This window comes from Rhinatrema bivittatum, chromosome 3 (assembly GCF_901001135.1).
Source record: "Rhinatrema bivittatum chromosome 3, aRhiBiv1.1, whole genome shotgun sequence".
NCBI classification, from domain to species: domain Eukaryota; kingdom Metazoa; phylum Chordata; class Amphibia; order Gymnophiona; family Rhinatrematidae; genus Rhinatrema; species Rhinatrema bivittatum.
In genome coordinates, this window is record NC_042617.1 from 499726980 (window position 1) to 499753112 (window position 26133).

A 26133-nucleotide genomic window follows, 5' to 3' on the forward strand; every position below is an offset into this window, starting at 1 on the left:
CCTTTTCTGTGTCCACTTTGTCTTTTTTGAGATGGAGGTGATCAGAACTGCACACATTACTCAAGGTGAAGTCACACCATGGATCTATAGAAAGGCTTTATGATATTCTCAGTATTGTTCTCTATTCCTTTCCTAATAATGCCTTTTTGATCACCACTGCACACTGAGCCAAAGATTTCAAGGTATTGTTCATAAGGACACAAAGGTCCTTTTCCTGGTTGGCGATTCCTAACATGGAAACTAGCATTGTGTACCTATAGTTGGGATTATTTTTTCCAACGTGTACTACTTTACACTTGTCCACAAGAAATTGTTTATTTTCCTTATAAGTTTTATATATGTTTTTATATGTGCATGGCTTTGAGCTGTGGATATATATGCAGCATATAAATCTTTTAAATAAATAGATGCCCAGTCTGCTAGTCTCACAAGGTCCTTCAGCAGTTCTTCACAATCTGCTGCTGTTTTAACAACTTGAAACAATTTTGCTAGATACTGCCTGCTGTTTTGGAGGGTTTAATAAAGATAATATTCTGTGAAAGTGTTGCAGAGTTTATGAGAGCAATTTTAAGACTGTGCAGGGAAGGGTAAACTCAGCAAGTACTTTTTACTCTCAGGCTTTACATCAGTTTTCAAGGGAAAAAAGTTCCCTTTGAAAACTGAATCACAAAAAGTGCCTGCACAGCCTTGCACCTGTTATTTCTATAGATACTTTTGCCAATGCAATTTACATGCATGTAAATCTTGACCTTGCCCCTGACTCTGCTTCTGGAGCATCTCTCCTGGGGTGTGGATAAGTTTATACACATATTCAATGTATGCGGCGTGCGCATACCGGTACAGAAAATTTTCAAAGGGACCCTTTAGACAGGAAAAGCTTTGAAAATAGCCCTCTATGTGATTCGGGTTGGGGTGGGCCCTGCTTTAAGTGATGAAAGTATGTGGACTAGAGGAAGTATCTCTGATATAGTTACAGCCTCCTGTTTCCTGTGACAGCTCAAGGGCAGACTCTGATTCAAGATTTTAAAAATTCTGTGGCAAAGATTCTCAAATTCTACACCGATTATGTGGCACATTTTCATAAATTTGCACAGATATGCAAATTAAATAATATTAATTTATATTTTGCTTTATAAAAGAAATTGTTTTCTGACATTTCTTGTATGTCTAGTTAATTTATTTTATTCTTTGGAGGTAGGGAACTTAGTGATAAGTACTGAAAAGGGGATAAATAGGAGCAGGGGAGGGGATTTGCAGGATGTGATCTTAGAAAAGGGAGCTGGAGATAGGATCTCAGCGAGGGGGGAAGAGGGATAAAAGATGGAGAGAGGATATTGGAGATGGAGAGGAGGGACTGAAAAGGAAAGGGGGATCAATGCACAGAGGGAGGTGAAGAGAGGGAAAATCAGGGAGCTGTAGAGTAGTCAACTTTTCCATGAACCATGACACACACACAGCCTCCTCTGTCATATACACACACTCCCAAACACACATCCTCCTCTCTTAGACATAGGTGTTTCGCTCTTCCTTTCCTCAAAACCTTCCCAGCCTTTCATCTGTGTCTCCCCTGTGCCATCTGTCTCTCAATATACTCTCTCCCTCCTCTGTGCACTCTCTTGTGCTGCCCTCCTGTCTCTAGTCCCCTCCCTCCCCATGCTTGTCTTTTTCTCCCTCCTCTCCTTTCTCCCTCTCCTCTGGAGTGCCTTCCTCTTTATCTATCTCGTTTCCTTTTGTGTCCCCTTCTCCTTTGTACCTCTTCTGTCTCTTCCTTCCCTTCCCCAATATGTATCTCCTGCCTTCCTCATACTCCTGTTATGTATCTTCCCTTTCCTGTGACCTTCCTTCCTTCCATACCCCCTCTCTGTCTCTTTCCTCCCTTGCTCCCCGAGTGTTTATCTTCCTTTCCCTCCCCTCCCCTTTTCTCTGTGTCCCCTCTGTCTCTCCCCTTTCCCCTCCCTGTGACTCTAACTGTCGCTTTCTCCACCTTCCCCTCCTCTGTGAGTGTATCCCTCATCTGGCTCGCTGCAGCCCCTCTCTCAGGTCTTGGCCCAGCACTCAGTGAGGGAGGGGGAGGGACCCAGAGGGCATTGCTGCAGAGATCTGTAGAGCCTGGGAACTAAGAGCTGTGTTATGCCCCGCCTCCTCTCTCCATCCTATCCAATCACAACACAGGAATAGAGGCACGAGGCAGGGTCAAAGCACAGCTCTTGGCTCTATCTTTCCCTGTAACCAGGAAGCTGTGGAAAAAAGGACCCTCTTGCAAAAAAACGGATTTTCAGTGTCTGAACAGTACTTCTGACCGGACACTGTACAGCACAACTGAAAACCTGGCTTTCCGGTCCAAAACTAGGCAGTTGGCAATCCTAGAGAGCAGAGATAGAGAGGACTGCAAGGAGGTGGAAGGGGAATGAGGAGAGGTGAAAGAGGGAAATCCTGAATAAGTGAAGGAGAATCCAGAATCAAGGGAGGAAGGAAAGGAGGAGAGGGAGGATCCACTATCACACACTTCCTCTCCATGCCGATCCCTCACTCACACACATCCTGAACCCCACTATTACTAGTGGAAGCAGCGGCAGCGGTGCATTTCTCCCCTCCTCAGCCTCCCATCCCAGCTTGGGACAAGAAAGAGGTCAGGAATCGTGTGGCACTTGGTGCCATGTCCTCTTTCTCTACTGCTCAGCCCCGTTGTCACACTTTGAACCACACAGGGCATGGCGGAGCTGCAAAGCGCAACACCAGCCCCAAGGAGGAAGACTTGGCCTGAGGTGCCAAGCTACTGTTGTCCTTCTCTTAGCCCCCAAGTCAGAATGGGAGGATGAGTGAGAGGATGAGGGAAGGTGCAGGGAGCTGAGGGGACAGCAAGTGAGAGGTTGAGGGGAATGTGTGAGGGGATAGGAGGGAGTGTGGAGATAAATTGAGTGAGGGGATCAGAGTGGGTGTGGGTTATAAGAGATACTGCATGTGAGTGAAGGGGTCAGGAGAGTTGCTCAGTCTCCGGCCACGTTCAAATGCAGTCTAAAAGCTCATCCTTTTTAAGGTTGATTTTTACGCCTAATCACATCTCTACAATAAATACACTTCTTCCTATTGAATCTTGTTCATCATGTGTGTTTGTCTTGACTAGATTATGAGCTCCATGGAGTAGGGACTGTCTCTTATGTGTATCTGTACAGAGCTGCGTGAGTCTAGCTGTTTTTATAGTGATAAAATAGTATCATTTCTAAAAGCACAACTAGATAGATATATGCTTCACTCACATGCAGCATCTCTTATAACCCACACCCACTCTGATCCCCTCACTCAATTTATCTCCACACTCCCTCCTATCCCCTCACACATTCCCCTCAACCTCTCACTTGCTGTCCCCTCAGCTCCCTGCACCTTCCCTCATCCTCTCACTCATCCTCCCATTCTGACTTGGGGGCTAAGAGAAGGACAACAGTAGCTTGGCACCTCAGGCCAAGTCTTCCTCCTTGGGGCTGGTGTTGCGCTTTGCAGCTCCGCCATGCCCTATGTGGTTCAAAGTGTGACAACGGGGCTGAGCAGTAGAGAAAGAGGACATGGCACCAAGTGCCACACGATTCCTGACCTCTTTCTAGTCCCAAGCTGGGATGGGAGGCTGAGGAGGGGAGAAATGCACCGCTGCTTCCACTGTGAAAAATGTAGCAGGTGTGTGAAAATGCAGGAAAAGTCTTGCTGTGACTTTTTTGCATGATTTCAGGAAGCAAGTATCGGTAATAAAAATAAGCTCCACATTTCTTGTAATTATAAACATTCGGTTTTCACTTCATTCTTTTTATCCACAGTGACAGCCACTTAGTGGAATCCCTTCTGCATGTTCCTGAAGGAACACGTCCAAAAAAGAGATATTAATAGAAGGAGAATTTGATGTCCAATAATTAAGGGCAAGGGTAAGGGTAAGGCTTAAAAGCCAAGTAAACCCCTGTTACATGCTTTTGCTGGCACACGGGGCTGATACAATATCAGACGCGAAAAATGTGCATCCAAACTAGGCGCACATTTTTTCAATACAAGCACATCCCCCTCTCCTGGGCGCCCGATGCAATAGGCAAATGAGCTGCCATGCTAAAAAGGACGCACTAGGGATAAATTGTGCGTCCCTAGCATGTTCATGGCATCGGGCGCTCAGGAGATGTGGCCGTATGTCGGTTAGGAAAACAGACGCTCAATTAACAAGCATAAAATGGACACTCATAAATTGAACACCTGTTTTCCTAACCTGACTGTCATCAAGATTTGTTTTTTTCATGCTGCTTCCTATGGTTCCTCCTATTTAGTATCAGGGAGTAATCACAGAAAAGCAGTACTTTTGCCTTTTTTTGTGGTGGCTTGGAGCGCGTGAAGACTTAACGCCAGCTCTGTGGCTGGCATTAAGTTTTGTATGTTAAAGCATGTGCATCAGGCGCACAGTGATTTTTTTGCATTGGGGTAATAACTAATAGCCTCATCTACATGGCATTTAGATGTGATGAGTGCTATTAGCTACATGCTGGTTTGGACATGCGTTTTGGACACGCTTATCCCATTATTGCATCAGGAGGTATTCTAGCATTTCCAAAACGTGCATCCAATTGCTTGGCAAGCCGTACACAATGCCAAGCGCAATGTATTGCATTGGTCACACTGTGCTTCTCTTCCCTATTATTGAACATGGAATGGGAGATTTTGCATTCACTGGCCATTAAGAATCTCTTTATTCATTTTATTCTTCCCACTGCTGAACTAGGCAACATTAAGCCCACAACGAATAATTAACACAAATCAGATAAGCATCTTCTTTCCCCAAAGATTTTACATTCTGTTTGGGGTGACAGAGAGATATGCAAGCGATAAGAATGAGAATGAGGCAGGAGTGGCACCATGGTATATCACGGGGTATACCACAGGACAAAGGGCATGTATATGGACACTATTAGAGTGCCTTCTAAAAAGAGAGCATCTTCAGATGAATCTAGAAAGTGGAGCAAGGGCCCAGCATGTTATATGTGGCAGGGAATTCCAAAGGTGGAGATCAACAAGGGATAACAATTTTCTTTTAATTCCTGCAATTCTCTAAACTTTACCTTTCTTTTGGGGTCTTCAGAGTGGCTGAAATACAAGCAGGCGCTAGCATCACCCTGGATCCAGAAGGTATAATTGTTGGTCTCTGGAGCCACAAAGAATCCATGCAGGCGGGCACTGCATAGTAGAACATGTCATATAAAACAGTATTGCATTTTTATACTTCAGTAACAAAGTTCTCTTTCTACAAACATTGCAAATAGCGTTCATTGTAGCTACTACCTATGACCAGTGCCTCTAGGCTTCTGGGATTGTTCAGCCACTGAGTGAAACAGCATAATTAGCTGGTTGCCATATAACACAATCAACATTTCTCCTCACCCTTTAATTCAATCATTTAATGAAAGATACAGGGTGCCTGCCATCAGTCTCAGCTATTTCTCTGTTCCTGCTCCAGCACTTACCCTGGCAAACAGCCTGCAGGCAGCAGGAAGAGGGTAGGGTGGTGTGGCTGAGCAGGAGCAGGTGAAAGAGGCACTCTGTCCCTTAATCTAGCCCTTCTCCTGTTGCTCTCCCACCTCTACTCATGTCCTGAAGGAAACAGGAAGGGAGGGATGAAGTTTGAGTATACAGAGAAACTAGTGAGTATGTTGGAGCCCTCAAAGATCTGTTAAATCAAACCAAAGATGATTTTGATATAATTCCTGAATAGAATAATGTCTCATAAGGAGAATTTCATCTTTACACAAAGGTTCTTGCACTTGCATTTGTGGCCAATCATACAGCAGATACAAAGACCTGGATATGTTTTTTTAGAAGTCTGCAACTGCTGGTATCCCACAGCTGGCAGAGAGGGCATTATTTCTATTCATAAAAGTTTTGATGACTGACACTATTGCTGACAAGTTTCAAACGTTTGTTAATTCAATCCCATTTTGTGTCTGTTACCATGTGACCAATATATGCGCACATATCTTTCTGTGTGTGATTAACAGCATGACAAACTGCTGATGCTGAGGGCACTTTTAGCATACAGAAGTTCATATACTCTGAAAGATAACAAGGGTTTTCTCAAGAAAATATAAAAAGGATGGCTGCACTATTTCAAAGGAAAACAAGAGTTTTCATCAAGCCCAGAATCCTGTTGCCATCAGTGGCTAATCCAGGACACAAATACCTGGCAGCATCCCAAAAGGTTGATAGATTCCATCCTGCTTAACCCAGGGAAAAACAGTGGATTTCCCCAAGTCCATCTTAATAATGGTTTATGGATGTTTCTTCCAAGAACTTGCCTAAATCTTTTTTAAACACAGCTACACCAACAACTTTCACCACATCCTCTGGCAATGAATTCCAGAGTTTAATTATGCATTGAGTGGGAATCAAACTAGTGACTAGTTGCCCAGGAACCAGTACTCTCATATTTTCAGATCAAGTACATGATCTTTGTAAACTCACAATTTTAATACTTACAAGCAAATACTAACTTCTACAGGCTCACAAAACTAGCTCAAAGCCTATCTCTAAACTCTCACAGTCTTTAACAGTGGCAAACAAATGCTAACTTCCACAAGCTCACAAAATAACCCAAAGTCCTAACAGTGACAAACAACTACTACCCTTGAAAACTAACACACAATAAACACAGCCAGTAATATATATTTATTTTTATTTTGGGATTTTAGGTGCTTTTTCCCAGCAAGTTCAAATTCTGCAGTCAGCACTCCCTGTGGTATAATTCTGTTTGTCTTGACCTCTGATATATTTCATATCATTACCTGGTCAACTTATTACAAGAAGTGGCTAACACCACAAAGCTCTGCTCTAATAAATGGGAAGTGCAAATATTTACAAGTCAGATGATCACCGTTATAGGGTAAGATCACTGGCCTAGTTACTCAGCAGTACTTTGTTTCACTAAAAAGATTAATCCTTGCCTCTCCCCTCTAATCCATGCTGCTTCCTTAGGAAGCTTAACCTGGTCTACCTATCTTTTTCTTAGTTGCTAGTTGTAAGATGCATGGAATGGTCCATGTGAGCAGGGCTCTAAAGCAAGGATGACAGTCTCCAACTAGAGATGGGTGAAACTAAAAAGATTTAGACAACCATTAATAAGGATTCATAATTCAGATGCATTTCTTGATTAGTTTGGCTTCAAAGATGTAATTAGCTGACCATCCTCTGGTGTTTTTATAATATTGCAAGTAAAATTTTTCATGTTATCCACTGTGGACAAGCATATAAAGAGAGATTATTAGAATATTGTTTTTGCTTTAAGACAATTTTATATTGTTTTATTAGGTGGAAGTATGGTGGGGTTTTATTATCTAATGTCTATATTTTTGTATTTTTGATGGCTAGAATAGTTGGACAATGTTTATGAGATTATTGTATAAATTTGTTTTAGATGATATTTAGAATAGGATTTTATTTTTTATTAGCTGTTTAATGAACTGAGGGTGATAGTGGGTGGGGGCTGAAATTGATTATTAATGAAAACCCATAGAGATTTTATTCTAGAGAGTATATCAAGTTGAATAAAGAAAGAAAGAAAGAGATGTTGTACAAACCACTCTATATACAGAACTAAAAAAAAGGTGTGAAAAGAATGTATAAATCAAAAAATGTTTAAATATCCCAGGCACCATGCTGGATGTTATTTCATTTTTTTAATATAAGGTATGGAATATTTAGCCAACCCAGCAATTGTTTCAACAAATTTCCATTCCCCATAATAACAACAATATATATATATATACAGTTGTGCTCATAAGTTTACATACCCCTGGCAGAATTTGTAAGATATGAGGCATTTTAAGAAAACACGAGTGATCAGACAAAATATGTCTGTTATTTGTAATGTGTTTTGTTATGCATCACAGAATAACACTATCATTAAACAAAGCATAGCAATAAAGGAATTAATGAAATGGTCCTGCCCCTGGAAATGGGGAACAGGCAGCTATGTGAATGGCTCTGTTTTCTGCTCTACAAGCACCTACCTCAGAGTCGGACCTGGTTATTATTGTTTAATCATGGTTACTGCCTTAACCACTCCTACCTAAGGACTGGATTTAACACCTAATGCCAGAATCATTCATCACATCTGCCATGCTGTTTTTGGGCTGTTCTCTTCTGCTTTGATATAGGTCCTGTGTAAATGTGAGCACTAAGACCAATGTGCCCTGGAATACCATCCAAAGGAGACCAAATTAAAAGCTATTTAAGTTTCTAACCACTGAACTGACAATACCTACCATAATAATGGGATTTATTGCCATGAACCTGCCATTAGGGGCTCAATTATTGAGTAGCAAAATCATTGCTATAATAGTCATTGATTTATCATGTTATTCTATCTGGGGAAATGATGTGTTTGTGAAGAAAAAAATGGTCTTTAACTGTTTGATGGAAGGTATTTGATTTTTGGGAAACAAAGTTTTTAAGGGAAATATTGATAATACAATTGCCATAAAATGGTTTCTGACTTTCTCATGTCTCATATTAAAGTGTATATACTATATCCATAGCCTCTTATTTTATTCAGATGTATGGTCTTGGCTGCGACTATACCTGGTTATAAGAAGTATTTTGACTATTCTTCTAAATTTTCTTGTTTGGAGTATTATGAATATGGAAGCTCGTGTAACTGAAAGCAGAGAGAGAGAGAGTTTTTGGAGTGACAGTCCCAGTGAAATGCAGTTGACGTGATTTAAAGTATATAATGGATAAAATGTATAGTATGGTGATATTTTGTTGTGCACCCCTCAGTCCCAGGTGTGTTCAGTGGAGTACTGAGCATGGTAAACATGAATAAGGAAATGAAATTCTTTGTGTTTGATGTATGTGGAGAACATCTGCTACAGTAAAGTGAAGTGGTAGGTTTTGTTTACATTTCATGGAAGGAGTATTTCCATTGAATGGCCACAATGTGAGATGGTCTGCAACTTGGTGTAATGAGATTTATATTTCAGGTGGGAGTCTGTCCTGAAGATTTACATTGGAGTGGACCTCTTTACAGGAAAGAGGAGGATTATCTGGTTAATTTGCTTTGTTCCTTTTCAGGTTACAATTGGGAAACTCCGTGATGACCAACTTATCTACTAGTGCAGTGCCAAATATTTTATTTAAAAATCCTTTGAAAGTATTACCTGAATAGCTGTGGTGCTGCAGACATGAAGTCTAGGGGAGAGCTAGCATTAGGAACAAACTGCCATCTGTATCCTGGTGTTGTGTCAGTCAAATTGGTGCTTGCTGCCCCTTCCCAAACTTCAAAGAGAAGCCCTCTGTTACCTGGGAAGTGAATAAATGAGAGAATATCATTCAGTAGCTGCCTCCCTAACAACTTCTGGAATAGTCATGTAAATAATAGAGATGTGAATCGTGTCCTCGATCGTCTTAACGATCGATTTCGGCTGGGAGGGGGAGGGAATCGTATTGTTGCCGTTTGGGTGTGTAAAGTATCGTGAAAATCGTTAAAATCGTGAGCCGGCACACTAAAACCCCCTAAAACCCACCCCCGACCCTTTAAATTAAATCCCCCACCCTCCCGAACCCCCCCCAAATGCCTTAAATTACCTGGGGGTCCAGCGGCACACTAAAACACGGCACACTAAAACCCCCTAAAACCCACCCCGACCCTTTAAATTAAATCCCCCACCCTCCCGAATGCCTTAAATTACCTGGGGGTCCGTAGCCTTAAATTACCTCCGTAGCGGCGGTCCGTAGCTAAATCGGGGGAAGGGGGAGAGCAGGAAAAGCGGCACACTAAATCGTGTAGTCTTCAGCCGGCGCCATTTTGCAAAATGGCCGCCGCAAAATGGCGGCGGCCATAGACCAAAACGATTCGACGCAGGAGGTCGTTCCGGACCCCCGCTGGACTTTTGGCAAGTCTTGTGGGGGTCAGGAGGCCCCCCCAAGCTGGCCAAAAGTTCCTGGGGGTCCAGCAGCAGGGGTCCGTGAGCGATTTCCTGCCACGAATCGTTTTCCGTACGGAAAATGGCGCCGGCAGGATATCGACTGCAGGAGGTCATTCAGCGAGGGTTCCGGACCCCGGCTGAACGACCTCCTGCAGTCGATCTCCTGCCGGCGCCATTTTCCGTACGGAAAACGATTCGCGGCAGGAAATCGCTCACGGTCCCCCGCTGGACCCCCCAAGCTGGCCTGGAACTTTTGGCCAGCTTGGGGGGGCCTCCTGACCCCCACAAGACTTGCCAAATGTCCAGCGGGGGTCCGGAACGACCTCCTGCGTCGAATCGTTTTGGTCTATGGCCGCCGCCATTTTGCGGCGGCCATTTTGCAAAATGGCGCCGGCTGAAGACTACACGATTTAGTGTGCCGCTTTTCCTGCTCTCCCCCTTCCCCCGATTTAGCTACGGACTGCCGCTACGGAGGTAATTTAAGGCTACGGACCCCCAGGTAATTTAAGGCATTTGGGGGGGGTTCGGGAGGGTGGGGGATTTAATTTAAAGGGTCGGGATGGGTTTTAGGGGGTTTTAGTGTGCCGTGTTTTAGTGTGCCGCTGGACCCCCAGGTAATTTAAGGCATTTGGGGGGGGGTTCGGGAGGGTGGGGGATTTAATTTAAAGGGTCGGGGGTGGGTTTTAGGGTGTTTTAGTGTGCCGGTTTTCCTGCCCTCTCCCTTCCCCCGATTTACGATTTTTTGACGATAAATCTGGGGAATTGGTATTGTATCGTGGCCCTAACGATTTTTGACGATTTAAAATATATCGGACGATATTTTAAATCGTCAAAAAACGATTCACATCCCTAGTAAATAATGAAAATCAACCACAAGTAAAAGTATGCTATAAACTGCCTGAACACCATGCAGTAGCAGAAAAAGAAGAGACTAACAACAAATTTACAAAAATGTATAATATATAAAGCAAAATCAATGGCAGAGTTTAATATAAATCCATATGCAATTAAGAAAAACTGCACTTGATAAATTCTAGCTTTCATTTTCTACATGCTTTGTACTTCTTCACTTTAATTTTTTGAAAAACACAAAAGAAAGAAAAGAAACATTTTTACAGGGTTATATGAATAATCAAATTGCAGGAGGAGCTCTTGTCATCAAATATTTATTTATTTATTTAGGGTTTTTATATACCGACATTCTTGATATAAATATCAAATCAGGTCGGTTTCCATAGAACAAAACTGTCGCGGGTAAGGCGTTACATTAAACAGAGTTTTGAACAAAAGAACGTAAATCATTAAATATTAAATATAAAATAGACAACAATAATTCGTCAAATAACATGAATAAATGATACGATTATGATAAATATATATATATATATATATATATATATATATATATATATGATAAATATATGGCATACGAATTTATAATAACACAGCATCTGAGCAAGAAAGGGTATACTCCCTACTTATATTTTATTTGTACTGTCCTGATAGCACTAAAATGAAAACCCTCACCCACTCTCAGCAGTACAATGTCTGAAAAAGAGAGGCCACATTGCCTATTGATACTTTATAATGTTTACTGCAGAGATGTCCAAACTATGAACCGCAGGCCAATCCCAGCCCTCAAACATCCTTCACTGTCCTGCGGTAGCACAAGTGTCCTGGCTTGTGGGAGGAAGTAACATCTGCAGGCCAGTGGAAATGATGTTACTGTTGTAGGTCCATTGGGGCTACTTTCTCAGTTCTGGGGGGCTTGGGGTAAACCCATCCAAAGGGAGAAAAAATAAATTCTCTTTTGGACCATGGGCTGGAGACAGGATAACCTGCAGGGCCAAACTGGGTCAAGGGCGCACACACATGCTTTTACCACAAACAAGTTCATTGTCGACCCTGAAAAGTTGTGTTCCAAACTAGAAAAATAGTTTATTGCAAAAAGTTCTGTATTCAACCAAAAAACATTCAACCAAAATACAAAACAGTAGAGTACAACACAGTCCAAGAATTCTTTAAGGCTTGTTGCATCAATTTCAAAAACTTCATATCCTTTTTACAGTCCTTTCTCTTTGTCCTATCCAGGCCCTGCTACTGTCCATACACCAGATTTAGTTTCTCATAGTGCCCTGAACAGCTCAAGGAAGAAATCCCTCTGTTTATGCACACAAGAATCTTCCGAACCCCGTAGCAAGTTCCTGCTGGCACAGTTTGGCTCCTGATCCAAGCAAATTCCCACCACAAGTAAAATACTCTCCTTCTTCACTCTTCAACACAAAACCATAGATCTTTTTTCCTCAGGCTGCTTGAAATACTGGATGAGTAAGAGTATCTCTGCCTGACTCCAGCTTCTCCCTCCTTCTAACCCTTGAAGAGGATGACACCTACATCCTCTTGCTTTTCTGTTCACTCTGGAAAAGCCCCAGACCAAATGTAGTTGGGATTTTTATAACCTTCTCCTAAACCCAAGCCCATAGGAGCTATATCAAACTTTTTATTCAAAGAGTTGTTTGTAGCACCCTCTGACCAAAAGATGATCTTTAGTTACTGGAAACTTCCCAGCTCCACTAACTCAACCCTATGTGATTTCCCTTAGGAGGAAAATCACCACCTTAGCACAGCACATTCTCATTCCATTAATTTTGCACACTTTCTGTAGCACACAGGTGTTTCATAAGTTTCCTTTTCTGCTCCTTGGAGCACTGATAGGATACCCTTCCCAGCAATGTGGCCCTTGGGCCAAAAAATCTTTCCACCCATGTTGTACTGCCATGCTGACCTTGAGTCATGAATTCCTTTGCTATACCTTCCTCTTTCAACAATAATCCCCTTCTTTCACTTTTCTCATTTCTATCCTTATCACCCAAATCTGAGCCCCATCTCCTTTGCATACAAATATAGCATCTAGCCAGGTCTACACAGGTAGGCCTTTTTGTGCCAGTTGATTGGAGAATAACTCTTCCCCCAAGCTTTCTCTATAGCAACCAATTAAGATCCTGCCTCCCAGGCCCTGCGCAGACATTAGCCTCATCAGGGACTGAAGGAGGAAAGCATGGCTGACACATGTTATGTCAACAATGTTATACAGCTTTCTCAGCAGCCTCAGGAGTGCCTCTTTACAAGTTCTTCAAAAATATTCAACTTCAAAACCCAAGATCATGTACTCTCTAAGAAAAAGAACTGCTTTGTTATGTAGGAAAAAGAGCTGAATGACAGCATTGAAATATTCAGAATCTGTTCTCTCTCTGATAAAAAAAAAATACTTGTTGAACTTTTGTTCAGCTCTGATCCACACATTTACTTGTAGTTCTCTATTTGAAGTCATTTCAAAGCTGTTACACTTGCATACAACTCAGTAGAAATTTGAGAGTGGTTTCACATCAAGGATTTTGCCAGGGCAGTAGCTTGGACCTTATTGGAAGCCTATACAGTGACTATAGGCCACATCTAGTGACATTTTTGAAAAGGGGTATTCCATTGTATTCTAATAGAAACTTTTAATCTGGAAAGTACTATATTTTTTAATAGCAACAGAGCCAAATGCTGTAGGAACATTTAAAAAAAAAGCAATGAAAATATTTTTAGGCTCCTAGAAAACATATTTACCTTGTTTCATGTTGGTTTTTTTAAATTGTTCATTTTTTTTTTTTTACTTTTAGGACAATCTAGTCTTTGTAACTCCCATCCAAACCTGGCCAGACAGACACATTTGGTTGCTGCTGGGCAAGGGAGCCTTGGAGTGAGCATACCATTTTTTTTTTATAGTGGGGCTCCCTGGGGTTCTTCCAGCAGGAGGAAGTATTGATGCAGGTAGGACCAGTTTAACTATTAGGCAAGTTAGGAGGTTGCCTAGAGCACCAACATTTGGGGGCAACACTGATACTCCCATTCTGCCCTTCTTCCTGTGTATCATCACTCTGTGTCCCCCTTTTCTTCCACTGACGCCCACCCAGAGCAAAAGCAAACAATATTTACTGTATATCTGCCAGCATGGACCAAAGAAACTAAGAACCTCTAGAAGCCACATCCTGCCCCTTCCCACCCAATAGACCCCACAGATTCAACACAAGAAAAAGCTGCTGATTGCAATCACTGCTTCCTGTCCTGTTCCACTCTCCGGACAGATGTCTTGCTACGCTGAAAGAAGAGCCAAGGTGTTGGCTGCTGCCTCCTCATATCCCTCCCAATACAGCCTGGGTAGTAAAGGAAGCACCACCGCTAGTGCCAGAACTGAGGTGAATGGGACACATGCCTTGGGCTGCAACAGAAAATAGAATGCACCGCAGGACTTGTAATTCAGCGCTATCTCAAGAACCCTGTAGCGGCCCTAGCCCTTATCCCGCTCTCAATCAGGAAGGAGGAGGTGGGTGCTCAATCACAGATACTGTGGTTCATTCGGTCTTCTGGTGCTGCAGTTGGAAGATCTTTGGCCTGATGGCTCTGGGTCGTTGATGAAGAAAGTGAGCTGGTGAAGAAACCTGGATAGAATGGGGCAAGGTAGGTGAAAGAGAGAAGCCTGGGTGTTGTGGTGCAGGGGGGAAGGGAGCCATAGGGAGATGAGCCTGCATGTTGCTATGTAGGGAGGAAGGGAGCTAGAGAGAGAGGGGCCTGTGTGTTGATGTGGAAAAGGGAAAAGAGCCAGAGAGAGGTGGGGACAAGACTTTTTTTTTAGATATGTTAGTGATAGAAGGAAGGGCAAAAGTTGTATTGGATGGAATGAAATGTAAACGTGGCATTGTGAGACTCAAAGGTGAAGGAAGGGATTTGTAGAGAGAGATTGATGAGGAAAAAAACAAAATTGCTTAACAAATATTTCTGTTAGGTGTTCACTGTGGATGGGCCTGGAGCAAGACCACATAAATCAAACACAAATAAGATTGGCAGTGAGGTAAACCTCAATCAATTTTCAGAACAGTGTATTCGTGAGGAGCTAACTAAACTTAAAGTACATAAGGCGATGGGGCCAGATGGCAAAAATCCGTAGGGTACTAAGGGAACTTAAAGATGTCCTGGTAGCTCCTGGTAGCTCCACTGGCTGATCTTTTCAATGTTACTTTAAAGTCAAGAGTAGTCCCAGAAGACTGGAAAAGGGTATATGTGGTTCTTATTAATAAAAGTGGAAATAAGGAGGAGTCTGGAAACTACAGACCCATTAGTCTGATCTCTGTGGTGAGCAAACTAATGGAATCGCTGCTAAAACACAGGATAGTCCAATTTTTGGAATCCAATGGATTGCAAGATCCAAGGCAGCATGGATTTTAACAGATGAATCAAATCAATTTCTTTGTTTGGGTGACCAGCGAGTTGAATCATGGGAGAGCGCTAGGCGTAGTGCATTTGGATTTCAGTAAGGCCTTTTACATGGTTCGGCATAGAAGACTTATAAATAAATTGAGTGCCCTTGGTATGGAACCCAGAGTATCTGACTGGGTTAGAGTGGGAGGCAACAAAGAGCAATGGTAAATGGAGTTTTCTCTGAGGAGGGGGTAGTTACTAGTGGTGTGCCTCAGAGACTGGTCCTTGGACCGGTTCTTTTCAACATTTTTGTAATGCATTTAAGATGCAAAAACCCAAGGAAAATATACGTTATTAAAGGTGAAGTTCTTCTAAGCACAAAGGAAGAGCGAGATCTGGAGATTATTGTATCTGATAATCTTAAAGTGGCCAAACAGGTGGATAAAATGACAGTAAAAGCCAGGAGATGCTTGGCTGCACAGGAAGAGGAATGATCAACAGAAAAAGGGAGGTGATATTGCCCCTGTATGGGTCCCTGGTGAGACCTCATTTGTAATATATACAATTCTGGAGACTACACCTTCTAAAGGGTGTAAAACTAGGAGTCAGTCCAGAGGATGACTACTAAAATGGTCAGTGGTCTTCATTGTAAAACATATGGGATAGACTTAAGGATCTAAACATGAACTCCTTGGAGAAAAGGTGAGATGGGGAGATATGATAGAGGCATTCAGATATCTGAAAGGTTTTCAGGCACAGGATGTGAGTCTCTTTCAATGGAAAAGAGACTCTAGAATGAGGGGTCATGCGATGAGGTTGAAAAGGAGTAGACTCAGGTGTAATCTTAGGAAACATTTCTTTACAGAGAGGGCGGTGGATGGGTGGAACAGCCTCCCAGTGGAGGTAATGGAGACAAACATGGGATAAATACAGGGGGATCTCTAAGGAAGTGATGGAAATTATAATGCTAAATTAATTGGATGAATGGGCAGACTAGATGGGTCATACAGTCTTTTTCTGCTATCATGTTTCTATATTTCTATATTTGAGGGGCCTGTGTATTGCTGTTCAGTGGGTAAGGGAGCCAGAGGGAGAGGGGCCTGGATGTTGCTCTTAAGGAGAAGGAAACCAGAAAGAGAGGGGAATGGGTGCAGCTGTGCATGGGGTAAGGAAGCTAGAATGAGAAAGGGGCCTGTATATTGCAGTGCAGGGGGGAAGGAAGCCTGAGACAGGGGCCTGGATAATGCTGGTTAGTGGAGGTGAGGACCAGAGACAGGGAACTAGAACCTCTTAATAAGAGAGAGGGGGCTGGGGGCTGCTGAGCAATAGGGAGCTAAGCAAAGGAAGCCTAAAAGACTGGGAAAGAAAAACATTGAGGATTTTCCAGCAGCAAATGAGGACTAGGCTCAGGAGGAGGAGACCTGATCAGGCATGCTTTCTTTGCTGATTGCTGTTGAAACAGCTAAAGAAATTATGGAAGCTTTACTGATCAAAATACCTTTAAAAAAGGACTCTCGTCTGCATACTTCTCCCAGTCACCAAATCTAAACTTTTAATTTTTGAACTTGGTATATGGAAGGAAGAGCAGTTCTCACAATTCTGCTCTTGGGCAGATTCAAAGGGTTTTGTATTCAGAGACAGATAGGTACTTCTCCTTGGGATTTGTTAATATATGGCATTTTGAAATCTTGGTACTATGGGGAATGATATTATAAGTCTCTCTCTTAATGTGCGCGGGCTATCTTCACCAGTTAAGCTTAAGAGGCTCATTCAGTATTTGAAGAAGCAGCACGCTAATATAGTTTTGCTACAAGTGTTTTCATGAGGAGCTAGCTAAACTTAAAGTAGATAAAGCAATGGGGCTGACAGGATACATATGAGGGTATTAAGGGAATTGAGAAAAGTTCTTCCTTTTCCACTGGCTGACCTTTTGAATGCTTCTTTAGAGTCGGGAGTAGTTCTAGAGGATTGAAATATCACAGGTATTCTAGAGAGGAGTTGGAAATCAGTCATCGAAGTATCATCAAAGAAATGGAAGACATTTCAAGACATAAGTACATAAGATTTGTCATACTGGGTCAGACCAAGGGTGCATGAAGCCCAGTATCCTGTTTCCAACAGTGGCCAATTCAGGTCATAAGTACCTGGCAGGATCCCCATGGCTAGACAGATTCTACGCTGCTTATCCCAAGAATAAGCAGTGGATATCTTCTGCAACTCCACATAAATAATGATTTATGGGCTTTTCCTCCAGGAACTTGACCAAACATGTTTTTTTTTTTTGTTTGTTTGTTTTTTTGTAAAACAATTTTTATTTCAAATATAAACCATGACATACAGCTACACTAATAGCTGTCTCTGGTAACAAATACCAGAGCTTAATTATGTGCTGAGTAAAAATAATTATTTTCTCTTATTAGTTTTAAATGTATTACCTAGTAACTTCATTGTGTGTCCCCTGGTCTTTGTACTTTTTGAAAGAATAAACAGTTGATTAATGTTTACTCATTTCAACCACTCATTATTTTATAAGCCTGTATCATATCTCCCCAAGCTGAAGAGGCCTAACCTCTTTAGCCTTTCGATTAAGGTATGACAAATAGGAAATTGAAGTGTGTTATTTAGGCCAGTCTAAGTATCATATCCACTGTTATGGGAGGAAGCTTCAAAACTGCCCTTGAAATTGGGAAGGAATCTAATGGGAAGATCAGTTAATGCAAGCAATACAGAGTCACATATTTATTTGGAATAAGCTATATAATGGACTGTATTGAACAGAAACCTGTATATTGTTATTTACTTCATGACAAACCAACTATTAGTAAAGTTCTGTTGGAACAACAGCAAGAGTCCAGCATTATTTATTAGTTTACATTAGAACTGCTAGAAAATGCCCAGGGCCTTGGAGATAAAACTTGACCCCACCCTACAGGGCATCCTGGAAGAGAGCAAGTGTGGAAAGTGAAGACATCTGAAGCCCTAGTAATGGAGGCGTGCCCTTGGAGTTCTTATAGACAACTTTAGCCCAGGGTTATTGTCACTGTTTATACTTTAAGTTTGGTCTTGGAATTATTTTAAAGTTTGAATAAAATGAAAATATAAAAATAGCATTAAAAAAACAGTACATGTAATACTACTACAGCCTCTGTTCAAGCATACCTGTCTTTCAGGTTAAAATTGAAAATAGACATAAGCATAGGTAGAAAAAATATATGGCCTTAGTCTCTATCTCTTCCTCTTTTCTCTCTGTCTCGGCATACACACAACTGCCAGTTACAGTAGGTATTTCTTCAAAAGCATGCAATTGGTAGTCAAATATAAGAGAAAATGGAAAGGTGAAGAAAGAGGATGATTGAGACCTATCAGAATCCATTTTCAGTTAACAGTCAATGCAACTAAAATAATTCATTAAGTAAAACAGTTGTGATGATTTCTCTTCTTTGTCTTATTAAGGTTGGTCTACTAACTTCACTGTTGATATGAACAGAGGCATTGCTGGTTTAACCAGGTCTTAAACGGGCCAATACATTTGGATGCGCGTTTTCAACGCGCTAGCTTTACCCCTTATTCGGTAAGAGGTAATAGCATGCCGAAAACGCGCGTCCAAACCCCCCCCCCCAAACTAATAGCGCCCGCAACATGCAAATGCATGTTGATGGCCCTATTAGTTATGCCCGCGCAATTCAGAAAGTAAAATGTGCAGCCAAGCCACACATTTTACTTTCAGAAATTAGCGCCTACCCAAAGGTAGGCATTAATTTCTCTCAGCACCAGGAAAGTGCACATAAAAGCAGTAAAAACTGCTTTTCTGTGCACCCTCCGACTTAATATCATGGTGATATTCTTACATTCTTACATTCTTTCTTTAATAGTCACAAGAAGTTGCTCAGTTTCAGCACAGCTTTGGGAAATAAAAGTCCATTGTAATTTTCCAAGATCTATTTAGCGATCGGCAATATTTTTAAGTTACCTGGCTGAGGTGTACTAAATCTTCTACTACTATCAACAGACCCAGTTGTGCATTGAATCTTGTTTGGAGAGATGTGTCTGATTTCACAGGGCACACCTTGGAAAGCAAAACAAATTAATAAATAAATATTTACTCAACATTTTTTCAACAGATGGAAGAATTAAATACATTGGCCTCCATTCCACCAAATTTGCAGGGTCATTCATCAAATCGCGATGGGCTGTTATTGTGATGTCAAAATGCAAATTAGGGGAAGGGGAGGGGTTTGGGCGGGGTTTAGGCAAAGTAGGAGGCTGTAGCGCTGCGGGGGATAATGTATCACACCTTATCACCTAGAGTAGTGCCGGAAATTGCTACAGCTATTTCATTGATAGTGTACAGCATGGCTGCAATCGTGGCAGGTGAAAATGCACCACCGCGATGTGGCCGGCTGCTCACTATCACCCTGCTCGCCCCTTTTCTGGCCGCAGCTCATCATTCCACTATATTTATATATTTATATAGGGGTTAGAGATATAGTTCCATCAATGTTACTTGTTTTCAACTATGTTATACTCTCTGTTAAATCCCTAATTTTACTCTGTACTCATATATATATATATATATATTTTCCTGTAAACCATTGTGATGGCTAAACCGAATGACGGTATACAAAACATGTTAAATCAATAAATTAATTAATATAATATAATATAATATAATACACTAGAATAAACCTCTGAGACAAAAATGCAAATCCCCTGATACATAGCAAACAAACTTTTACAAGATTAGAAAAAAAATGCCAAGGGCTGAATAGATCCAGATGATCAGTCATTCACATGGCTCAAAAACTTGGCAAAAGAAGCCTTTTAACATTATTTTTAACAAAAAAATGAACAGATTTTAGTTTTTATCACAATCATGCTTAGAAACTGAAAAAAAATCTAAAACTAAACTAATTAATTTCAATTTTTGCATTGCTTACTTTATTCAGATATCAGACTGCTATTTTATAGCGAGTTAAAAATAATTAATGGAATGATATGGATTTTTTTGGGTGGTGGGGTTAGATGGTATTACTCGCCATTGAAATCCAAGCTTAAGGCAAGTTACAATCAGGTACAGTAGGTATTTTTCTGCTCCAGAAGGTTTACAATCTATCAACAAAAGTCCCTAAGATTACCAGTGATATGTCAGGAATGGAACCACAATTCCCACCTGCAACAGTGACCTTTGCAGGATGGAGGAAGAAATTCCCTTTGATGATGATTTTGGTCCCTCCTCTTAGACTACCAAAACCAGGAATGACAGATAGTATATCTGAAAAAGAAAAAGTCAGCAAAGGAAACATAAAATCTGCCCAAAAGCAAGCCCAAAGAAAAAGCAGACAGGCATAACCTAATCAAAATGTGATCTCTGTGGAACACTGGAGAGAACAGGATGGCAGAATCAATGAACTGAAGTTCCTCTCAGTTTCGACCTCATTCTTCATGGCACTAAGATTCTGCTGCTACAAGAGTACCAAGTTCTAATATGATCAAGGATAAACACAGATCTGTATTTCTATTCATTCTTGCTCCTTAAATTCACTGGACAATTCATTTGTTAACGATAAGGCAAAAAGAAAATGTTTTTCTCTTTTCCAGAGCCATTGAGAACAGGAAAAGATATGTTTTGTTTTGTCTTTAAAGACAGTTTCACTTCTTGCCTGTATGATGATCATGTAAGATATCCAAATAATTAAAAACTAGGTGGGCCTCCCATAGAGATATAAATATCTATCTAGGGTGAGGGCATTATGGCTAGGCTCTCTCTCTCTCTCACTCTCGCTTCAAATCCAATCAAACAGGCCTTTGAGAACACGTCGCAAAATGCGATCAAGCCATAATGCAACCTATCGCACGGCTTAACGCTACTGAAAAAGGTGTAGTTAAAGCCGTGCCATAAGGCTTCGCAAAATGGTAAACCCAGCCCACTCCCGCCCCTAACACCTCCTCTTTTTCGAATTTGTATCACACCATACGATATGGTGCGATCGCATGCGTTAAAGGCGTTTTTGCATGCATTAAGGGCTTATCGCATGCGTTAATGGTGCTTTTCGCATGCGATAAGCCCTTAACGCATGCGAAAATACCTTATAGCATTTTGATAAATGACCCCCACAGTTTGAAGTTCACACGCGACTATAAACAATAATAATAATGAATTAAAATAATCCCAGAAAAGTAATCAGTGTTATTGGTGGGGTATTTTAACCCTCTACTTGTAGACTGGAATAGTCTATCTGCAGAATCAGTTAAAAGTAGAGAAATCCTGAGCCCTCTTCAAGGGACTCTCATCAGACTAATGGTAATAAAACCGATGAGGGAAAGGGAGATGTAGTGAATCTGGTAATAATAAGTGGAGAAAGCATTTCTAATGTCCAGGTAGGCAGCTCTATGAACACCAGTGATCATCAGATGGTATAGATCAGGAGTGTATTAAATTCAAAACAGCAACACCTCCCAAATTAACATGAAAATATCAAAATATAGAGGTGTAGGGACACCAAGGACAGACAAAAAATATTTTTTAGATAAACTAATTTTTATTTTGAAATTATTTATTCTAGACAGAAATGGTATCAGAGCAATAAAGATTTTAATCTACTGTCTCTTGCCCGCAATGGGATTCAAACAGTATCAGCATTAAAGCACCAAAATGATCAAACCATGTACCATAACTCTCATTATAATACATAAAAAGTCTTTCAATTCCCAAAATGTATTTTCTCAAATTAACTACTACACTACACTGTACTTCACCTTATTGTGAAAAATGAAAACTCTCAAAAAAAAACCTTCCCTTCCTCTATCCCAGAAAGAACCTCCCTCCCTCCCTCTCCCTCCTCTTCCCCATCCTGGATTCCTGATTTCCCTTCGTCTCTCCTTGATCCCCCATGTAACCCTACTAAGGGTCACTATCATTTTTCAAAGGTGCTAAAGCTTTCTAGATGGCTCCTACTGTCCAGGGTTCACCCAAAGTCCAGGAAGTTCTGTGTAAGATGCAGATCTCTTGCCCTCTGCAAGCATCCTCTGTAAGGAGGGCTACTAAGGGGGATGAGGCAATGACTAACAGATGCATGAGGAAGACGGGATAATAGAAGGGGGAGGTGAATTCTCTACATGGGGAATGAGTTGGAAAAAAGCTATTTAAGAGACTTTTATAGGCATTCTAAAAAAAAGAGAGAGAGGAGAAGAGTGAAGGAGGACTGGAGAGAATAAGGGTTCCTGAGAGTCTAAGAATTCTGAAGTTCTTTGGGTCAATGCAATAACGTGCGCCCAGCCTAGCGCATAGGTTTATAGGCAGCTGGATGGGCATTTTGGATGCACTAAGGAGATTAGCGTTGCCAAAATGCGTGCACTAGCAAACATGAACCTGATAGCACCCATTGGATGTTAATTGCATGTAGCCAAGGGCATTAGCTATTACCACCGTTGCAGTAAAGCACTGGGCACCAAACACACACTTTTTCACATGGCAAATTTAACTCGGAGGTGGAGTAAAGTCAACCAGCAGTCAAGGGCTCACAAAAAACATTAGAAATATATCTCTGTGTTGTGATGTGTGTTCTACCTCTTAGTATCATTGTGACTCTTTAATTTACTACTTTTGGTGGAGAAAAAAAATTGTATATTTTCAATTCATTAAAAAAAAAAAAAAAAGATTCTTATCGCCACACAATATGGATGTTCTTAGCAAGGGGGTGCCTATTATTTTGCTGAGGCTGCTGAAGTGTATTATAGCAAAAAAGGAAGTGGAATCAAAATGGATGCTCGAATTGAGCACCCATTGTAATTGGGCGCCTGATGCAATAAACTATTGAATGCTATGGACATTCAATTCTCTGTTAGCGTGCCCTTTTTAACGCAGCCTCTCATTTAAATATTGCATCGGGCACCCAGGGAAGTGGCAGCGTGTGCGTGTGCTCAATACTAGTGCCCATTTTCAGTGCACATCTTAATGCATCAACTCCCTTATGTTTATTGAAGATTTCCGTTAGCCACCCACAGGGAGGAAACCCTAGGAGAAAAGGTGACAGTCCTACTAGAGAAGCTTCAGGAAAAGGAAATATTCCTGTCATTGTGATCCTGGAAATGTGTTGCCCCAAAGGCCTTGGGGCTGAAGTCTGAGCTGGGGATTTAATTGCAAAGAAACATTTGAAGAAGTGTGGGAAATTATTTGAGTTTTGCTGGACTGTAACCTGTTACTGCTAAGTGAAGAATCATTCTTTCTGAAAAGTTATCTGATTTCTTTTGGGTTTACAAAATAAATTAATCATTTTGGAACCAACATATGGTGTTGACATTGGGCTTTGTGCATTTGGTAAGTCTTCCCTTGGACCTACCAGAGACAGTCTGGTCCCAAATTGGTGATCCTTGGTGGACTATACCTGTTCCCAAGGCTGCAGCAGTGACTGCCACCTCCCTCCACGGCTCTGAAGGTTACCCTAAGGGAAAAAGGGGTTATACCCATTTCACACCCTCCTCATCCCCAGTGCTCTCTCTTTTTCTTCTTCTTCCCCCATCCCCAGGCTCCTCTTTTCTTCTCACCCTGCCCCCCCCCCCCCCAACCCCAGTCCTCTCACCTTCTCCCTCCATTTCTGGACCTCTTCCCTTCCCCTCCTCATCCCTGCTCTTCTCTCCCTCTCCTTCTCTTCCCCTCCATTCCTGAGAGATCATCCCTATGTTTGATACTTGAGATCCCTTTTCCTCATTCAATAAAAAAAAAATTCAGAAAGGTTGGAAAGCTACTTTATTTTTATAATATAAAATAAGAAAACGGAAATGTTTGTCAATGTCCTTCAGAATTTTATAACTTTTGCTGTGTCTTAGACCTTCTGCGCCCTGTTGCCAATATCCAGAGGGAGTTGGGGGGGGGGGGGGGACAACAACAGCTCCATCAGTGCCTAATTGTGGCAAAATCCTAAACCCATCACTGCTCCTTGGAGTTTCATGTTATTACTCCTAGGTCTAGAGCTTAGGCATGTGCACGGAGAAAAATAATATTTTGTTTTTTGGTTTGTTTTCAGGAGGTTTTTTCCCTCACAAATTTCAATTAGTCTAATGTTTGAATTGTTTAAAAAATAAATTAAACATTTAAAAAACAATCAAAAAAAGGAAAAGGGACCTCCCAAGGTCTCTTGACCCCCCACCCATTCTTCCCATCCGGAAAAATAGCGGAGGTTAGGATCCCCCTCTCAGTTCCTACTTACCTGGTCCAGTGAGGATCTGGCAAGGCCTAGGCCCAGGCCGAAGCCTCAGCCATACATAGATCAAGGCCGCAGTAGGTCACTGCAACCTCAGCCTAGGCTCTACATAAGGCCGAAGTTTGGAGGCCTAGGCCTGAAAACTTGGCCTAGGCCAGGGCCTGGGCCCAGGCCCGCCTCCACAACCTGACCCAAAGGCCTGGGCTTGATCCCAGGGCCTGATCTAGAGGCCAGGTCCCAATGCTTGGGACTCAGCCTGAACTCAAGCCTGATGCTGGGGGCCTGACACCATGGCCAGGTCCCGATGACTTGTCCTCAACCCAAATTCAGGCATGGATGCCAGGGCCCAACCCAGATACTGGGTTCTGTTGTCTAGGACTTGGCCTAGAACAGGGACAGGATTCAGGTCCGATACTATAGCCCAGTCCAAAGACTGGGTCCCAACACCGGGGCCTTGGCCTGGACCCAGACCTGATGCCGGGTTATGGCTGGGAGCCCGGAACCCGATACTTGAGCTTCAGCCCAGGCTCAGGCCCAGGCCTAGAGCCCGGGCCTCAGAGCTCCCCTTGACATGCCTTCTTTCTTCTTCTTTGTTCTTGAACCAATGCCATCTACTGGGGTCATGGCAGAGTTAATTAACTCGAGTGCATCCTCCCCAGTGGAGGGCGCCATTTTGATATATAGCTGCCTAAGTGAACTGCTCTACATCAAAATGGCACTGTCTGCTGTGGAGGATGTCCTTGAGTTAATTAACTCTGGCATGACTGCAGGAAACTGTGTCAATTCAAGAACAAAAAAAAAAGAAAGAAGATGTGTTGACAGGGTCTCCAAGGCCTGGACTCTGAGCCTGGGCCTGTCCCTGAGCTGAAGCCCATGCATAAGGACCAGGTCTCCGGCTTGGGTCCTGGCATCAGGCCTGTCCTGAGTCAAGGCCCCGGCATCGGGACGCAGCCTGGCCACGGCTAAGGATACCCTACAGATCAGGTAAGTGGTGAAAATTATGGGGGGAGCTCTACCCTTGCTTGGGTCTCAACTGAGGCTCCGGTGTTGGCGTGGGCAAAGGCCGAGACCCTGGCATCACACTCAGGCCTAGGCAACAGCCCCTGCTTTGGGCCTCTGCCTATGCCCTAGGCAAGGCCCCAGCTTCAGCCCTAGGCATATGTCCGAGTGGAAGTTTTAACCAAATTAAACAAATAACATTCATTTAATTTGGGGGTGGCCCTCAGTTCATTTCAGGGTACTCGAATGAAACAAATGGACTCTTATACGTTATGGTTCCAAATTTGGTTAAAACGAATGCACATCCCTAGAGCTTCCTTTCCATTGAAAATTTGCTTCTTAAGCATTATTAATACTTTTTCATAAGGCACTTCCTGTATTAGACAAGGGGCTATCATCATCTGCTGCAGATTATGGAAAAACTGGGTGCAACTCTGGATCAGAATTCTCCAGTGGGAGTGGGGGGCAGCAAAACAGCTGCAAGATCCAAAGGGATCATTCTCACAGTCTCTCAATAAAAAGTACACCCACTGGGTGTTGTTGCATAACATAAATAAAGTTTCCTGGTCAGACATAGTAAAATGTTACCAAAATCAGGGAAAAATAGTGCAGTAGTACAAAAAGATAAGCAAACAGTTCTTTCAAGTTTCAGATGGCAACAGAAGCAAAAATACAAATCCTTATTCCATTTAAGTGATGTTATAGGAAATGTATTTCCCAAGACATCCTAATAGATAATAGAAGGACTACGG

General features: G+C 42.0%; 1 protein-coding gene across 3 annotated transcripts in view; it reads right to left on the reverse strand.

The window, feature by feature from the left end:
- Positions 1–26133, reverse strand: part of PKHD1 (PKHD1 ciliary IPT domain containing fibrocystin/polyductin) — a 1284809-nt gene that overhangs the window by 1150492 nt on the left and 108184 nt on the right. For all 3 annotated transcript variants that reach the window (XM_029596114.1, XM_029596113.1, XM_029596115.1), the window contains 4 exons: positions 20353–20454; positions 19153–19248; positions 9174–9315; positions 5085–5199 (listed from right to left, as the gene is read on the reverse strand). In XM_029596114.1, coding sequence (XP_029451974.1) covers positions 5085–5199; positions 9174–9315; positions 19153–19248; positions 20353–20454 — 455 coding nt within the window. The remainder of the gene's footprint in view (positions 1–5084; positions 5200–9173; positions 9316–19152; positions 19249–20352; positions 20455–26133) is intronic.